The following is an 18,927-nucleotide window of genomic DNA, read 5'->3' as shown; positions in this document are numbered from 1 at the left end:
ACTTCATAGGAAGAATCACTAGAGACATGAATGTCACTGTTGAGGTAAGTAAACCTCTCAACAAGGTCAACACTCTCTCCGCAGACAGACACACTGCTGGTGGCTGTGCCCAAGAGGTCATTAAAGGCCTGGACACTCAGACTCCTCTCTCAGTCTCTCAAAAGCCCCGATCAGAGCCTCCATTGACTCTACGAAGAAGTTCTGCCATCCAATGTTCACTCTCTCTCAAATAAGATGGATGAACTATCTGCACTTGTAGCACGTCATGGAGCACACAAGTACAGTGGCATTTTGTGCTTTTTGGAGGGCTGGCTTAACCCTGATATACCTGACGGTGTTTTAATGCTGGAGAGATTTCATCTTATTCAAGCATACAGAGACTCAGTGTGGTGTGGAAAAAAGACAGGAGTGGGGCTAGTCATATATGTGAATGAGGAATGGTGTAAAAGGTAGCATATTACAGTTAAAACAACATTCAGACATTGAAATTCTGGCTGTCTGAATTTGTCCACATTATTTGCCCATGGAGATACATTTCACCATCTTTATTAATGTTTAAATTCCTCCTTCAGCAAATGGGGACTTAGCAACGGAAATGATCCATTGTGGTGCCCCCAGCTGGAACGCCTAGGAGGAGTGGAGGAGGGCTTGTGCCTCCTCCAGGACACGAGGGGGAGTCCTCCCTGGTGGCTTTGGGGACCACGGGTACGGAGCTTGGAAGCTCAGCCCTGTAGGGGCCGTGGTCACCGCCAGGGGGCGCCCCAATGCCTTGGGAGTGTTGGCCCTCAGTACTTCCGCCACACCGGGAAGTACTGGGGGGAAGAGACTTGAGGGCACCCGGTGGACTTCCGGCTTCACCTTGGGAGCTTCCGCCACACAGGGGTGTGGCTACGGAGGCCCTAACGATGCACCTGGAGCCCATCCGGGGCACATAAAAGGGGCCGCCTCCCTCCAGTCAAGGCGAGAGTCAGGAGGAAGAAGACGAAGCGTGTTGGAGAGGAGTGGAGGCGGACCAAAAGACTGTGAAAGGCATTGTTGAGTGGCCAGGACTTGATGGGGTGAATGGTGCTTTGGCACTGGATTGTGCACTATAACTGTAAATATAATGTATAATAAACGTGTGTTGGGTGACATGAACGTGTCTGCCTGTCTGTGTCCGAGCCAGTCTCCACACCATTATGTCACCAACACTTTAATGTTGACTCACTGTTGACCCTGTCACCATATGTGGTGACTTCGACCATGTGACTTTGGAAGAAATTATGACAAATTTCTATCAGTTTGTGTCTCGTTCCACTCGAGGAAATATCAAGCTGGACCTGCTGTATTCAAATGTTAAAGATGCCTTTAAGTGTAAACTACTGGCACCTTCGGGCAGATCTGATCACACCCTGACTCATCTTATTCCAGCTACATGCCTGGTATTAGACAGCAACCGGTTATGAACAGAACTTTGAGGAAGAGGAGCACTAAGGCTGAAATATCTCTGAGTGACTGTTTCCAAATGATGTGCGAGTCACATGGGAATGACACTGAGAGCCTCAGTCACTGCATCACCGATGACGTTAGCTAAATGACAGTGCATAGCATTCCACACAACAAGCCTTCGATGACTAAGGAGCTAAACGGCTCCTGACTGAGAAGAAGAGAGCTTTCAAATCCGGTGACTCTGAAAGGCGCACAGCAAGTGCTAAAGAAAAACTGGAGTGTGGGAAAGAAAAATCACTCAGAATAACATGAAACATGTCTGGAATGGACTGTGCATCATTACTGGACTCGAGCAATCCAGGCAGGGCTCAGGTGTTAGAAGGGGATGTGGACAAAGCTAACGCCCTGAACTAATTTTTAATTGATTTTCCTTCCCTCTGCCACCTTCTTCCAATGAACAGTCACCTCACACCATCCCAGCTACATCAATAACTCCTACAGGAATGGCCAGTGACAAGTCTATCTCTGACCATCAGTGTGGACCATCCATAAATGAAGACCAAGTAAGGAGACAACTGAGGAAGCTGCACAAGGGAAAAGCTGCAGGACCAGATGGAGTCAATCCTCGATGTCTTAATGCCTGTGCTAACCAACTTTGTGGTGTCCTCTTCCACCTGTTCAGTCTGTCCCTAAGGCTTCAGAAAGTGCTGCCCCTGCGGAAAACATCCTGCATTCTTCCTGTTCCAAAGAAGGCAGGTGCCTCTTCACCTAATAACTACAGACCAGTGGCCCTAACGTCTCACATCATGAAGACCTTTGAGAGACGGTCCTGGATGATATGAGTCCTCTTGTGGCAGACCACCTGGACCCACTGCAGTTTGCATATCGGACAAAAATTTAAGTGGAGAATGTAATGATCTCTCTGCTCCACAAGGCTTTTTCTAATCTGGGCATAGCGGGCAGCACTGTGAGGATTGTGTCTTGTGATTCCTCCAAGTGTCTTCAGTTCCACGTAGCCATCCCTGTTAAGGGGTAAACTCTGAGATATGCCGCCAGATGAGTCGATGGTGTCCCAGATAATCGACTATCTGTACGGCAGACCACTGTTTGTGAGACTCAAGGACTGCGTCTCTCGCACTGATGTGGGCAACACTGGAGCACCACAAGGATCAGGCCTGTTCACTTGGTACATGTCAAAGACTAAAACTACCACCAGGTCATGGCACTTGCAGAAATTCTCAGATGAGTTCACATATATGGGGTGTATTGGTAAGGGGATGAGACAGAGCAGAGGAGTCAGGTGGAGAACTTTGAAGATCACCTGTAACTTAACATCAGCAAAACCAAGGAACTGGTTATGGACTGTCAATGCACGAAAGATGTCAGGTCACTGTTCAGGGAGTAGATGTGAAGGTGGTGCACTGCTACAAGTACTTGGGGCTCCACATTAATGACAGTTTGGACTGGTGTCATAACACACAGTAACTATACAAGAAATCACAGAGCAGGCTCTTTTTCATTAGATGATGGTGTTCCTTTAATGTGGATAGTAACAGCCTTCATATCTTCTATAACACTATGATGGCCAGTGAGTTTTTCTACGCTGTGGTGCTCTGGGCCAGTAACATCACTTCAAGAGAGGCCCACCAAATCAAGAAGCTAATTAAAACGACAGGCTCAGCTATGGAACACACTCTGGACCTCCCTGGATTTAGTAGCAAAGGAGAGAATAAAAACCAAACTGAGTGCCATTATCACCAAAGTAAATTAAGGGGAGGGCATTTAGGTCTAAAACCAGGAAACACTTCCTTACTCAAAGCGTTGTGGGAATATGAAACAAGCTACTGAGTCATAGAGTTGAAGCAGAAACCTTTATGAAATTATATGACATCGTCTATAACTCTGTGATGGCCAGTGTAATTTTCTACGCTGGGGTGTGCTGGGCTGGTAACATCACTTCAACAGAAGCCCACCAAATCAACAAGCTAATTAAAAGGGCAAGCTCAGTTACAGGATGAAGTCTGGACCCCCTGTATTTAGTAGCGAAGGAGAAAATTAAAACAAAACTGAGTGCCATTATGAACAATGCTTCACATCTTACTGTAGACACACTGAGGACTTTCAGCCAACGAATTACTCAGCAGAAGTGTGTAAAGAATTTGTGAATTTCCCATTGGGATTAATAAAGCATCTATCTATCTATCTATCTATCTATCTATCTATCTATCTATCTATCTATCTATCTATCTATCTATCTATCTATCTATCTATCTATCTATCTATCTATCTATCTATCTATCTATCTATCTAAGAAACACAATGGGGAGCTCCTTTATACCAACAGCAATATGTCTGCATAATGCCTCACTGGGACTGTCAAGGCAGACGTTTTCTTTCTTTTTCGGCATTCAGGTTTGTGTTCAGACCATGGTGTGTAAAAAGCCAAATTTCCCCCTGTGGACAAACAACGTTCTCTCTATCTAAGTGTTGCAAGTGGTACCTGCAGATCCTGCAATGAAATTTTGGGGCTGGAGTCCTGGACAAATTACCAGTTGTTTGAAATCAATGCCACTTGCAGATGTTTTCCGTACAGTGGACTGATTGATTTCAAATAATATTTGCATCTTTTTAAACCCCAGACACAAAATCATCCACAACCTTCTTCCCAAGGACCTTACAGAGTCCCCTCTTATCTTGGCATGATGACACGACACATGTCAATAACAAAGAGAAGATCTTTGAGATCCCCTCAGTATCTACAGTTTAAATAAGACATGTCCTCCTGCATACCACCTAAGGTGGTCCTAATCATTGGCACCTCATCTTGACACCTGATTCTGATTGTATGGATCTGAAGTGGTAATAATTTTAATGTTGGACTTTTTTGACGTGTTAATTTGTTCATTTTGATTGTGAGAATATACACAGCATGTCAGTTTTAAGTGTCCTTCATTCAGGTAGAGCACCTTTGTCTGCTTAAATGAAGATCTACTGCTGGACTGTTCAGATATGCTGAAAAAGACCACAATTGCCATGGTGTGCGTACTTTTCCATATGACTGTATGCTATACATTGAAGGCAACCCAAAGAGCTTTACTAAATAAAATGTATCTTATATAAAGAAAGATACTTGCAAGATAGCTAGTAATAATAATGTGAGACTAATGTCATGTTTCTATACTGATTGTTAGTTTTGTGCGCAGTGGGTGGGCTGCTGTGCTCAAACTCAAGCTACACGGAGAGGGTCGTTCTGCTTTTTCTTTTTTCCTGAAGAGTTAAAGACCCCGTAAGCCGCCTGCCCGCCAGTACTGCGCGCTCGTCACTTAATTTTGCGTGATTGATGCTGGCACTTGCTGTAAAGTGCGGCCCTCGCTTCACTTCTTGTTTGTAATCCATCATAAATAAGTAAGTGCGAGATCCTGTAATGGGCCGACAACCCCCCCACCGCAGCCCCCCTTCCGCTCCGGCTCCGCTCGGAGGCACGCCGATCGCTCTAATAATCCCAATCCCTGCGCCCTGCACTCCTCATCCTACCTGAGATCGATCAGCCTGTTTAGACAAAGCACGTCAGCCCCTTTCAAAACAGAGGGAAGCACAAGCCGAGTCGATGCGCACCACCGGGATTTGATTAAATTTGGTGCGCCAGATAAGGTGATGTGTGTCTAAATATTTCGCTCCGCCATGCACGCTGGCAGGTGCAGATTTTAATGATTTTAATCAGGGTAAGCGGCAGCTGCCGCGCGCGGGCCTTTAGATGTCTGCTCTTTTTCTAACGGAGTAGTGAAGTTTTAAACTTGAGAGTCGCACTTCAGTAATCAGATGAGGCAGCGAACTTTCTTAACTCTACAAAAGCGGGGCATCGGTGGTTAGTCTTTCAGGGACCACTTTTTAGATTAGACTGGATTGGATATGTTATGTTTTATTAATCCTCAATGGGAAATTCAAATATGGACCGCAGCAAAAACAGAATATACAGACACCGACTCAAAGTACAAGACAGTTCAATTAAAAACATATTGTGTCGCCCCCGGTCCGAACTTGAGAGGGCCACGCTCAGACACGCCTCAGGAGCTCACCCTCTCGGGTCCAAGTATCTATCTGGAGAAGGTCCTCATTACAGTGTGCGGAAAAGGGGCGTGACTAAGACTGGGCGGAGTTAAACGTTTAGCTCCACCTGTAATTCACAGACATTGTGTGTTTGGGTCCTGCTGCGCTTCACACTACACACTGGACATTATTTGGGTCAGCTGACCCTCCCACAACCCAGTGTCTTAACCAGGGCCGGATTTATATGACAAGAGACCCTAGGCTATTCCACTTATGAGGCCCTTTCACCTTCCATTTTTAAGTTTGTAAATTACATGAGAGATAATAAAATTTTGCCAACAATTTGAATGTAGGCCCCTCTTGATCTTGAGACCCTAGGCTGAAGCCTAGTTAGCCTATAGGAAAATCCGGCCCTGGTCTTAACCATAGCAGGGACGTTCTTAGAACGTTGGGGGCCCTGGGCATAATTAGACAGTGGGGGCCCTAATGCGTGTAGTAATAGCTACAGTTCAGCCAGATTTGACTTGTTTCCAATGGACACCGCGTGGAGGTATGTAGCTAAGCCCAGCGTGTTTAAAATGTGCAGTGGTGCATATTTTTTATAAATTTTAGAGCATTTTGTTTATTTTTTTGTCACAATTAAAAAGTGTGTTTTTTATACCGTTTTCCATTTTTTTCTACCAAATTAAAACTTGGGCTAAAGAACATTCCAGAATAAAGCTCAAGAAACGAAATCAACTTTTCGCGCTTTAACTCTTGCGAAATCATTAATTAATGCCGAGTAATCAAGCGATTGGACAACGTCTCGCTTAATGGACATTAATGCTCAAGCATTCAATCGTTCTTGTAACCTGGTTGTCCTGAGGTAATTCATGATTATCTTTAGCTTAGAAAAGCTGCGTTCCCCAGCAGCGACAGTAACTGGTATGGTCGAGGCGATATTGCGACATTTGGAACAGAATCTTGCAAGCTGTTCTGGTATATAAACTGCAATGTTTCAAGAGCAGAAGCATTAGGAGGAACCAGATTTGCCAAAATACGCAATTCAGAGAACAAGCCCTGAGCATCAATATCGGAACCAGTCGTTTCATCTGTTAATATCGCATTGAGATCCTAACATAGTTTAATCAAATCCGCATCACTTGGACATTTTATTCTCTCATAATTATAAAGAAAACCAAAGTAATTATAATGACCTTTCATTTGGTCAAAGCGCTCAGTCATTGACGATATTACTTGGTCAAGCAATACATTGAAAAACTCAATGTGATATTTATCCTTTGGATCAAGTATTGGTTGGTCTTGCGCTTCGTAGTCAAAATTTGATTCAAATTGTCTGCGCACTCTTCTTCTGCGCAAGCTTTCAGGTGCAGGAAAGCTAATTTCTGGTGGATTCATGTCCAATTCTTCAGCTAATTCTTTAGCTGTAACCTGAGCGCCAGCAAACCCAGTTTCCTTGTAGGATTTCAAAAAGTCAGTTGTCTTTTCAATGCTCTTCAAAGCAACGTCCAAGTGCATGTCCTGTGTTTGCAGTATTTTGCTTACCACGTTGTTCTGTGACAGAAGATCGTACCAGATAAGGAGTGACACCAAGAGCGGATAACGTTTTAGTTGTTTGGCTAACGCGGTTGCTTCATTTCTAGCCTTTGGGTCGTTTGAGCTTTCAGAAATGTCCGTCGATGCATCGTAAATTGATGCAACTTGGAATCGCACAGCCTTAACCGAATCTACACAACACTCCCAGCGAGTGTCCGAGATGGGATTTACGGTAAAATTTGTCACGTGATTTTTCAGAATTTGCCACCGCTGTTTGGAAGCACCAAAAAGTGTGTAAATCTGGTGTAATATACCAAAAAGCGTCATGGCCGTTATTGATGATTTTGCCATGTCACAAAGAACAAGATTTAAACTGTGGTAACCACACGGGACGTAATGGATTTAGATCTAGCAAGCGTTTCTGAACTCCGCTATTCCGGCCTTTCATATTAGAGCCATTGTCGTACCCTTGGCCCCTGCAATTTTACAGACACAGCTCCAATTCCTCGAGTTTAGTTAGACACGCTTCGGCAAGACTTTGACCCGTCCTGCTTTCCACTGGCAAAAACCCGACAAAACGTTCCTGAATTTCCACAGGTGTGACTCCTACATTAACGGTTCTGATTATCATTGTCATCTGTTCTAGATGACCGGTGTCGGGAGAACAGTCAAGAATTATCGAGAAATATTTTGCACTTTGCACATCCGCCACGATTTTTTTTCAAAACAGCATTTCCCATTATATGAATAAGCTCATTTTGGATATGGTTCACCAGATAGTGGTCGTGTATCTCAGAATTTGTGATCCGGCGTAAATGCTCTTTTAAGCATGGATTGAATCGCGCTAGTAACTCAACAAGGCCTAAAAAATTACCATTGTTATGCTCCCATTAGCGATTACTTGTGCCGCGAAACGCCATGTTTCTTTCCGCAAGAAACTGCACAATGGAAAGGATTCTTTGTAGTAGGCCTACGTTGTTCCAATGCTCACACTCCTGCTCCATTATCTGCTGACTTTGCTTATCAATTGTTTCTCCTTTGTTCAGCCTGACCACAAGTTCATACCAAGACTTAGTAGCAATCATGTGTTTGGTAGAAGATTCATGCTGGGTGAGAATATTATGCGTATGTCTCCAGTCGCTATTTCTATCGGTACTAGTCAACTTAATTTTGGTGTCGGAGAAAAGTTTGCAACAAAAACAAAATACTGAATTTTTGTGTTTTCAATAAACTAACCATGTACGATCTGCAATTTCCCCGTTCTTTAGTTTTCTTGAGTACAAACTGTTAGAAAAATGACGACTTTCTTCGTTTGCAAGAACATCTATAAAAGGACCATTTTTGACCAAGAAGGTTCACTCTGAATCAGTGAGGGATGAGGGCCACATGCTTGGATCGTTTCAGTCAACACGGCGAACATCATTTTCAATGATTGTCTCGTCATTTTCACTTTCAGTAACTGCTGGCTGAACATCATCTTCTGGCTGCTCATTTTCTTGTGGAATGTGATGTGAATGTTGCTCGTTGCTTACTGCTGGTCGGTTTTGAAAGGAATCAGTAGGAGAATGCACATTTTTGGCCACGACAAATTTCAGCAAAGCTCCTTTTTGTGTCTCAATAAAGGCTACATCGTCTGCCTTTTTCTTTCGTTTAGCAGCACTAGATGGATATTAATATGGTACATGCAAAACTGCTAACGTGAATAAGACGTAGTTACGAGTGGAGTATGATAAGGCCAATTCCAAGGCGACAAAGGGAAGAAAGCATTATACGCGACAGAAAAACACGGGAAGAAGTCCGCGCCCACTCTCACGATGCAACCGTGGTCTGGAACGGAATGGAGAGCACCCTATTTATTGACTTTTGTGGGGGTGTGTCATAAAAGAGCTCCGCCTCCGCCTGCGCAGGGCCCTGGCCATAGCGAATGCCCCAAGCCCAAGTTCCCTGTTGCAGCGTCCCTGCCCCGGGAAAGGGCAGTAAGCTTAGCATTAAACTTCGTAGTACAGATACATAGCTTGTGTAGATCTTAAACAAAACAAAAAAAACCTCGAATGATGGGGCCCCTTTTGTCTCCGGGCCCCGGGCGACTGCCCTGCTCGCCCATGCCTAAGAACGGCCCTGACCATAGTGTAACTGGGTATAGCGCCCTTACATGCACTGTAGCCTGACAACTGTCCTTACCTACCAGGGCTGAAGCTACATTCCCACCAAACCCTTCAGTTGATTTATGTTAATCGTCATTTGTCAACCATTGTAGCTGCTCGCCTTCAAGGGGACTACCAGCCCACCAACTAACCTTACATTAATTGTTATAGAATCAAGCCATGCTAAACTTCAACAGGGACCAACCTTAAACTAATCGTCAACAATCGAGGTGCTGTAGACTTCAAGGTGGACCTCCCTCACCAGAGTAGCTTATGGCTCGAACACCCAGTTGTTTCCAAGTCCACCCACATTGCAATTTCTGGCTTTGTTGCTGCTGTCAACATGTGGAATGGGGGTGTCACATCTATGGATTATATGGGCAGAGTTGAATATTTAACTAGACCCGTGTTTAGCCAACCCCCATTCTGCAAGCTTCAGCGTTGTATATCTCTGCAGCCTGGAGCCTCCACCCTAGAGCTTGAAGTAGCTGGAGTTGACTTCAATGGTAGCCTATAAAGAGTCTACTTGCAGACCTCTAGAGTTCAGTCCAGTTACACTATGGTTAAAATTAGGGTTGTGGGTTGGTTGGTTGGTTGGTTGGTGGTGGTGGTGGGGGTTATCTGACTCAAATAATGATGACCGTTCACTAAGTCAGATCCAAGTTCTTGGGGTTCCAGTTTGGAGGCTGCAGGCTGCAGAGATCCCGGACCCAGGGCCTCACCCTCAATGGTAACACAAACTCCATCTACTGGGACATTCAAGTGGGACAAGGGGTCTACCAGCCATAGTGCTAAACCAGTCCTCCATCTCAGGGTCATTACTCGCCTCTTGTCCCACAGCCGCCACCAGTGTAACAACCCAGGCAGTGCTTGAGACTGAGGAAAGGAATTAGCCATCTTATGTGGGCTACGGTGAGTGGAATGAGGCAGCAAGTAAGAGTGGACAAAGCAGCTGGGAAAAGTGTGTTGAAGATCTGAGCAGCTTGGTGAAAGTGGCCACTGAAGATGCCAACTGTCGTTTTGAAGGCAGCTCACCTGCAGTCAGCGTAAGGTGGCTAATTCCATCCCTCCGTCTCATTCAGGTGGCCACTATGATACTAACAATATTATGCTAAAATTAACTGAGAAGATTGAGTCCTATGGCTTCTGGATGGAGTGAAGGATGGGGCATTAGGAGGAAGCACTGAAGCACCAAATGACAGTAGACAGAAAGGATCACCAGAAACGCTTCTTATTGCACCATGGGGGAGAATCAGACTGTGCTCCAAGAAAGCACCCCCTGGAGGGGATGAGCTGAATTGCTCCCGATGACATCCAATTTTGCCGCCATCGTCTTTTCCACACAAGCTTCCGGTGCAGGGTAAGTCCTGTGATGGAGATGGCTTTACTTGTACATTTGTTCGGGTGTATTGCATCACCTGATCTCAGACTGCTTCCCCCAGAGACCACCGCATAGAACAACACGCTGGCTACAATGGACTGGTAAAACATTCTCAGTAGCTTGCTACACACCTCAAAAGACCGGGCTCTCCTCAGCAGGTACATTCTGCTCTGGCCCTTCTTATACAGCACCATTGTGCTGTTAGACCAGCCCAGTTTGCTGTTCCTATGGACCCCCACGTATGTAAAGCTCTCTACCACTTCCACTTCCACCCCCCTGGATGGCGACTGGTCTCCAGGTCTCCTTTACACCTTGGATGTCCACCACCAACTCCTTCATCTTATTGATGAAGCACCACAAGACAAAGTCCTCCAGTAGCCTCCTGTAGTCCGACTCATCCCCATTATCTTTGCAACTTATGATGGAAGATCTGAGAACGTCTAGCAAGAACTGGTATTACACTGTGTGTCCATTGTGTAGAATGAAAACAAGAAGGAAGGCAGGATGGTACCCTGCGGTATCCTAATATCACACACCACCACCTCTGACACGCAGCGCTTGAGTCCCATCAGATGGACATTCTTATCAGGTTATACTACATCTTAGAACTGAAGGCAACCTTCATGTGAATTTCCCATTGGGATTAATAAAGTATCTATCTATCTATCTATCTATCTATCTATCTATCTATCTATCTATCTATCTATCTATCTATCTATCTATCTATCTATCTATCTATCTATCTATCTATCTATCTATCTATCTATCTATCTATCTATCTCTATCTATCAAAAGTCAGGCGCAGGACAATTTCCCCTCCAGGAATAATAAAGAATATCAAATCAATGGGGAACCTTTATATAGGATAACTGGAATGAAGTTCTCAAGCAGAAGTCCAGACTTGTCCGCTGTCCTATAAATGCAAAGTCTGAGCGACTCCCCCCCCACCGGTCTATCTTTGTCCATAATCGTTTTTGGGGTCTTACGTTTGAGTCTTACAAGTACATCCACCCATTAACTAAAGCTGCTGAGCCCACTTTAAAGCAGGCTGTCCTGGCAGCATCAAGAACATGGCAGGAACAAATTATGGGGCCCTAGGTGAAAGGGGGGTCCAGGGGCCCCCCTGGAAGCTCTGTGAAATGCGTGAAAATTAGACCAAGGAGTCGATCCGGGGCCCCCTGGACGCCGGGGCCCTAGGCGGTCGCCTACTTCGCCTATGCCTAAGGCCGGGCCTGAAGATACCCCTCAGAATCTTTAAAAGGCCCAGCTCGACATAAACCGGGGTCACTCATATCTCAGTGTCCCATTCTTGTCTCACCTTATGACTATAGTGGACATGACCACCTCCTGGCCCCTTTAAAGGTTTCCATGAATCGCCCCAAATGACCAACACTGATTTGTTTGCAAAAAGCGGTAGTTGATGGACTATTTTTAATGAAAAGTGATTTGTCCGTGTAGGACAAGGGCACGCTTGAGATTCCTCGTGAAGATCGGTGCCACTCAGCCCATAAGCACGTGCTGTAGGAGGACAGGCGAAACTGAAGGAACTTTGTGACTCGACAGAAAGCGCGCAGAAGCCGCAGAGTTGGTGCCCGCTGCCAGGACGGAGAATTCCTCAGACTTGTGTCTCAGTTCGCTCGCAACTTAATTACAGATTAGTTAAAAGACAAAGTTGTGGCCCGAAGGAAACGCGGCAATCAGCATCGAGTGTAATTTCCTGTCGTGGCGACTTGGAGCTAAATGTGTAAAGAGAAGAGCAGCGAAGCAGGAGTGAGCAAGGAGTGAGCAAAAAAAAAAAAAAAAAAGTGATCGGAGACGTGAGCGGAATAGACGAGGACGGGAGGCTGAGAAGGGGGCCGAGGAGTGAAGTCCGAGGGGGCAGAAAGAAAAAAAAAAACAACAACACCACCATAACAACAAACTTCTATAGAACTCCACGGGAAGTCATCATATCCACGGGGAAATAACAGCAACACAAAGGCACGATTGAAACGAAGAAAAGGAGACGAGTCCGCTCAGGAGGGCAGGAGGAAGCGCACACGGCAGGGAGACTGGGGGGCGGCGGCGGCTGCGCGATTTCGTTCGAGTTTGACACCGGAGCTGAACTTTCTCAAGTCACGGCAGCCCAACCGCAGATCCCCGGCGGATCTCCGGACAATGAGAACACCTCGCTACCGCTGAGGGCTCGCGCTTCAACCGGTGAGATCCCTTCATTTATTTATTTTTTTAATCAACACATAAATACCGATCTGTTTATTTCTATTTTAGGATTCACGCGTCCGGCAAGTTGCTGCAAGTTTGCAGAGTAGCAGGTCGAGGCTCGCTTAGCGCTTTGCTGCGCTGTCTTTCCTCGTTTATCAGTACGTGAATGTAAATCTTGTAGGTTTACACTGAGACGAGAAAGTGCCTCGGCTTTTTCTTTCTGCTTTCTTAACTTTTCTGGACCGACGCGGTCCTGTGCAGATTACCGACCCTCATCCTTTCGTTGCACTCCTTGAGGGTTCACTGCGTGATGGCAGCAATGACCCCATTGTCCGGTGAATAAGAGGGCTTGTTACCGGACACAGACAGCAGGCGCGTGCTCCTCAAAGTTTACGCAGGGGCGCCTGTCCCGAATCCCAGAGCGACCCCCGGTCCTCTCGGCTCCTCGAGGTGCCGTTAAAAGAAGAAGAAGAAGCAAAGAAAAAAAAAGACACAACGGGTGTCGAGTTGTCTAACACAAAGGGGCACCTCGGTGCCACTTTAGATACTGCCAGGCGCTTTGGTCTGTCCAGTCGCTGTCACACTTGGACTGATACACTTTTGTTGCCCCCCTTATCCACTGAAGGCTGATGCCCGATGGTCACCTGGCCATTTTGGGGTTTGTGCTGCCTACAGCTGTGGCACTCTTAAATATACTGGTGCCAGAATGGCACTTTACTGGTTTGAGTTGTTCCAGGTAGAACCATTACTTGACAAAGAACTGTTTCATTCTGTGAAGGGTTCTGCGCACATGAAGTTGGCTCTTTGGGCTTGAAAAGGTTCCAGATATGCAAACAAAACAGAAACCCTTAATGTGCAGTAGGCTACCTGGCAGGATACTAACAAATCAAGACAACGGGAACTTAGCCCATGTTTGAGTACGCAGTGAGGGTCCTTTTAGAAATCAGCAACCCACTGGTAGTTCACAAGGCTCCATTTGTCTGACGCATTTATCTTAAAGCATCGGAGACACAATTAGTTACAAGTCCTTCGTTTTTCCAAGTGGAGCTCAGGCAGGTGAAGTGACCTGTGGTCACACGGTGGCATTAGCAGGATTTGAACCCGTGACACCAGGGTCTCAATCCAAAGTGTTAATCCCAGGGACACACTGCCAGACCAAAATCCAATCCGGTGTCAGCTGTTCCTTGTTGTCAGCAGAATGTTATGGATCTCAATAAATAAAAGAGCCTTTCCGGAACCTTCCTAAGGAGGGGTCTTTTTGGAACCAAAACTGGTTCCCCTATGGCATTGCTCTGAAGAGCTGCTGTGGCACCTTTAATTTTAAGTGTGTTTTACAGCCAATGGTGTCCAGATTGGGGGGGGCTTTAAAGGCTTATGCCCCTGGTATATTGTGTCAAGCCCCTCTTAAGATTGTTATTTATTTATCCACACCCCCTTCTCCTGCTTGCTGCAGTAACATTATTTATATATAAAACAGTGAAGTCGAAACCCCAAGGGGGGGCAACCCCCCTGCTTTTCACTCCATTCTAGGTATACATCAGGAAACTTCAACCCACAAGGAAGGCCCCCACCTCTTTTCACCACATTTTATGTTTTACAATGGACTTGAACCTCTGAGAGGGACGACCCCAAACTGCTTTTATATAAATGGACTTCAAGAGAACCTCAGCGAGGGTCCTATGCTTGCCTAAGAAGTTATGTAATATTTAAAACACCCTTAAAGGTGGGCTAGGACCCCAATACCTATAAAGTCCCACAGCACTCTGTGCCTTTGGACATGCTGCTCAGTCTGGTGGCAGTGGTGATGCCCGCTGCTTCATGGCTGCCCCCCACTCCTCACTGTTTGTAGGTTCAGTCACCCACCCACCCCGTGGTAGGTGGCTCCGGTCTTTCTTCAGTTTTCAGAATTATTTTACACTCTTAAACAGTAAAGGTGCCATAGTGGTTCTTCAGATCGATGCCTGAGGGGAAACCATTTTGGGTTCACTAAAGAACTTTCCTCATGAAGGTTCCACAAAGAATCTTTAGGTTCGGTGGTCTTTCTTATCCCAGAGGGAACGTTGCTGATTATTTATTTAGGTCCATAACAGGTTTCCTAAATGGCCACGGACAGATGACAACATTTGTGAAACACCAGTGGGTTCCTGATTTTAAAAGACCTCCTGCTGCACACCAGAGCTCCGGCTCAGTTCGGGTGTTCTTGGTCTGCTTGAATCCCGCTAGGCAGCCCACTCAGCATTAAAGAGTTCTGTGCTGTCCACACATCAGGAACTTTTTTCAAAGCCCAAGCGACCAAATTCACATGCAGAGCACCCTGAGCAGCATGATCAAGTGCTCATAAAGTAGCATTGTTATCAAGTGTGTGTGTGTGTGTGTGTGTTGGGGGAGTGTGTCCTCATCCACTGCTTCCCCCCGTCCAGCCCTGCGGGGGCACGTCCAGCTCCCAGGAGCCCTGACCTGGGGTATAGGCAGTGGATGGGTGGCACACCAGGTGGGTGCCAGTTTCCTGAACTCGGCTCAGTCCTGTCTGCAGTCTCCCTCATGTGTGCCCACCAAGGCCATTGAGCTCACTCTGCTGCCCACCGCGTTCATTTGTAGTCCTGCTGCTCCGAAGTGGCTGCCGTTTTGGATTCGCTGCACAGTGCTGGCTGGCTGCTGTTTCAATCACACAACTCAGCGTTCATTAACTTTAATTAAAATGACTTTATAAGTAGGCTTAACATTTATTACAACATCCCCTAATTATAGGGTTACAGTTAATGATCACATATGTATTTTTACAGATTATTCACAGAGCATTTAATGACCAATTAGAAGCTCGCCATATTTCTGTTTATATATTTAGACGTGAATGAACTTCGCCTGTAATTGCTCGGCTGATGTACGATTCCCTTTGAGCAAACGCTGATAGGTTTGTGATCAGGACTTGGGTGACCCAAGATGGCACGTAAATCAACTTCTTTCTATTCAAGTTGTGGGTTTCGTCTTGATATGAGTTTCACTATTTGCCCGTCACGAGGGGCGGTGCGGTGGTTAGCGCTGCTGCCTCCTCGACTGGGCGTTCTCTGTTCAAACCCCACATCACTTTGCATGTGTCTGTGTGGGCTTCTCCTAAACGTGTGTGTGTGTGTGTGTGGGTGACTCTAAACTCGAGGCCACCTGAATCCAGATGTGGGTGTCTGCAATGAACTGGCATCCTGCCCGCATCGGGCTTCTGTCAGGACATGCACTGGGACTGGATTAAGGGGGCTTGAGGACTTTATGTTATGTGACTTGCCTGTCATGCCACGAGACTTTTGGAGCTCCCGTTGACTGACTGCCGTCCTTCTGCCTGTCCTCCCACAGCTTGCTAACAGATGTCTGAAGAGAGGAGAGATTTGGAAAGCGTACCCGGTGAAGAAGATGTCCTCATGGTCCAGACGCCAGAGACCAGCCACTTCTCAGGTAAGGGGGCCAGCGCCGGGGCAGGCAGAGCGACTCCTCATCGGCGGGCACCACATGTGCCGCCTGAACCGGAGCCGGGCTCTGTCTTACTTTTAAGTGAGCACATGATTCTGGGATGCATAATTATTGCTTTTGTGTGCATTTTAGTTTAATAGCAGTCATTCTGGCTAAATTGCTCTGTTTGTTAGATATCCTTTATTTTTCTGGCAGTGGCAATTTCATTTTTTTTTTTTGAAATGTGTGTTACTTCTTTTAACATCAGCCTGGCGCTTGAAGTTGACAAGATGTAATTAAACCGTGTATCCCCCAAGACAGGATATGGGGGACGGGGGCGGGGGGACGGTACCAAAGCTCAGTTTATTTCTCATAACATCCTTTCACTTAGAGGCGCAAGAATCTGATTTACAGTGAAATGCCAATGTTAATTAATTATTACTTTAATGTGTCAGGTCTTTAAAATGACTGAAATAAGAAAAACCGAATGAGCGCAATGAACTGGTGGGGCTTAGCTCAGTAGGCCTACAAGTACCGAGGGGCCGCACAGACCAGGGTGGGCCTCTCGCTCTCTTTGTTTATTGATCTGTCTGTCTGTCTGTTAGATAATAAAAGGCATTATCTATCTATCTATCTATCTATCTATCTATCTATCTATCTATCTATCTATCTATCTATCTATCTATCTATCTATCTATCTATCTATCTATCTATCTATCTATCTATCTATCTATCTATCTATCTATCTATCTATCTATCTATCTATCTATCTATCTATCTATCGCCCTACAGATAGATAGATCCTTCTTTCTTGCCTGAAAGTTTAGCCTCATTAGTTAAACTAACATTTCCATCTTCGGATGTGGATCAAGACCTGAGTTTCTGAAGAAAGCCTAGAGAGACTCGTGATGAACTTGCAGACGGCTCATTGACGATGAGCTGAGATCCTGGCAGTGCGAGGTGCTGCACTAACCACGTGCCTCCTGTCCACGAGACCTCACTTTTTTATAGTGACTTTTGCAGTGCACATCATCGTGAGGCCTTTTCACAATGAGTTAACTAAACTCCATTACAGTCCCCTCTGTTTCAGTTGTAGTCACTCTTTCTTTTGTTATTATTTTAGTTTGAGGCCCATCTTTATGTTTCCAGCCCTCCACCCCACTCAGTCATTCATCGATTCCTTGATTTCCAAACCTGCTTACCCAATTCAGTTATTTCAGCAGCACTGGGCTCAGGGCACCAGCCCATCAGAGGGCACACATTCCCAACGAAATGCAGAATACACAGCTGTCAAGTCAAAGTGCAGTATAAGACAATAGAATAAAGAACATGTGATACATTAAAGAGTATGCAGAGTGAGTCAGTAATGTCTTCTGTTAGCTTATGACCGGAGTGGAGGTCGGGGCGTTTGGAAGACATGTTGAACTGCCTAATGATCCCGGAGGTGCTAGTTATCGCACTGTGGAGGACTGAGCCTGTGCCTTAAAGACTACCTGGAGGGGATCAGTGGAGTTGCTCATGATGGCATCCAATTTTTAAACAGTTTTTCGTCACACCTTCCGGAGAGTCCAGGGTCAGTCATGTATTTGTTTTTATCATCTGAATTCAAGGTGACCACCACATTAAACAACAAACCAGTAAAACATTTCCAGTTAGTGGCTGCACACATCAGTCGACATGAGTCTCTGTAAAAAGTGCAGTTTGCGTGAGCACCACTGTGTTGTCAGAAATGTTCAGACTGGTGATCATATGGACTCCCCAGGTGCTTATAGCTCTGTACCACCTTCACTTCCTCCCCCTGGGGGCTCCTAAGTACACCACCATCTCTTTTATCATGTTGATGTTGAGCTGCTCCACAAGCCAAAAAAAATGCTGTCACCCCTCCAGTACTCCGACTTGTCTCCATTATCAGTGCAGCCTGCGATGGAGGAGTCATCTGAGAACTTCTGTAGATGACGAGCTGCCATTACACTGGGGGTCTGTGGTGTAGAAGGTAATCAAGAAGAGAGACGGGGCACTTCTCACCACCATCTCTGACACACGGCTTTTGAGCCTCGTATGGTGGACACTCTTAAGGCACAATAAAAAACAACTGAAAAGGAAGGTACAAGAGGAATCTTTACAGGATAACTGGCAGGAAATGGTGGCGTTCAGACCCGCCTGCTGTCCCAGTTCTTATAAATGACACGTCAACCTGTCTGTCTGTCTGTCTGTAAGTCCACAAACGCCTCCGATTTAATAAACTTGGCTTAAATGCATTCAAGTCTCACCAATACTGTATTTTCTTTCTTTCTTTCTTTCTTTCTTTCTTTCTTTCTTTCTTTCTTTCTTTCTTTCTTTCTTTCTTTCTTTCTTTCGCTCCGACATTAACAAATTGTTCAGGTACTTTTACTGTCTGTATATTTTCTGAATTTGAAACATGCTTTAAAAAATTTCTTTCTTTCTTTCTTTCTTTCTTTCTTTCTTTCTTTCTTTCTTTCTTTCTTTCTTTCTTTGCCAGTATTTTATATAGTGCCTTTCTGAGCTCCCTTCTTTACTTTCATGTAAAGTAACAGTAAATAAACTTGAAGCTTTTTAAGCCGATGCCTTTCAGTATTCCCGCCTCTATTAATTAAATTCCCTAAGCAGCACAGATGTCTCCCAGAAAGGGCCACAGAATGTGCGTGATCTCTGACCGAACTTGCAGCAATCCGTTGCTTTATTCTTCGGTTGTTGGGCTCGGTGACCTCAGGATGAAGCTCTTTGGTGCTC

The 18,927-nt window shown here is 45.6% G+C and overlaps 1 protein-coding gene across 3 annotated transcripts in view; it reads left to right on the top strand.

Annotated features, from left to right (window-relative positions):
* Window positions 1-12,080: 12,080 nt before the first annotated feature.
* The window catches only part of mdfi (MyoD family inhibitor), a 117,235-nt gene continuing 110,388 nt past the window's right edge, over window positions 12,081-18,927 (top strand). Inside the window, exons 1-2 of one of the 3 annotated variants that reach the window (XM_028796678.2) lie at window positions 12,081-12,735; window positions 16,084-16,182. In XM_028796678.2, coding sequence (XP_028652511.1) covers window positions 16,095-16,182 — 88 coding nt within the window. In that variant the 5' untranslated portion in view covers window positions 12,081-12,735; window positions 16,084-16,094. The remainder of the gene's footprint in view (window positions 12,736-16,083; window positions 16,183-18,927) is intronic. The other 2 variants (XM_051925154.1, XM_028796677.2) reach the window with 2 other exon arrangements.

This window comes from Erpetoichthys calabaricus, chromosome 3, assembly GCF_900747795.2.
Source record: "Erpetoichthys calabaricus chromosome 3, fErpCal1.3, whole genome shotgun sequence".
NCBI lineage: Eukaryota > Metazoa > Chordata > Cladistia > Polypteriformes > Polypteridae > Erpetoichthys > Erpetoichthys calabaricus.
This window is presented reverse-complemented; position numbering and strand designations above follow the sequence as displayed.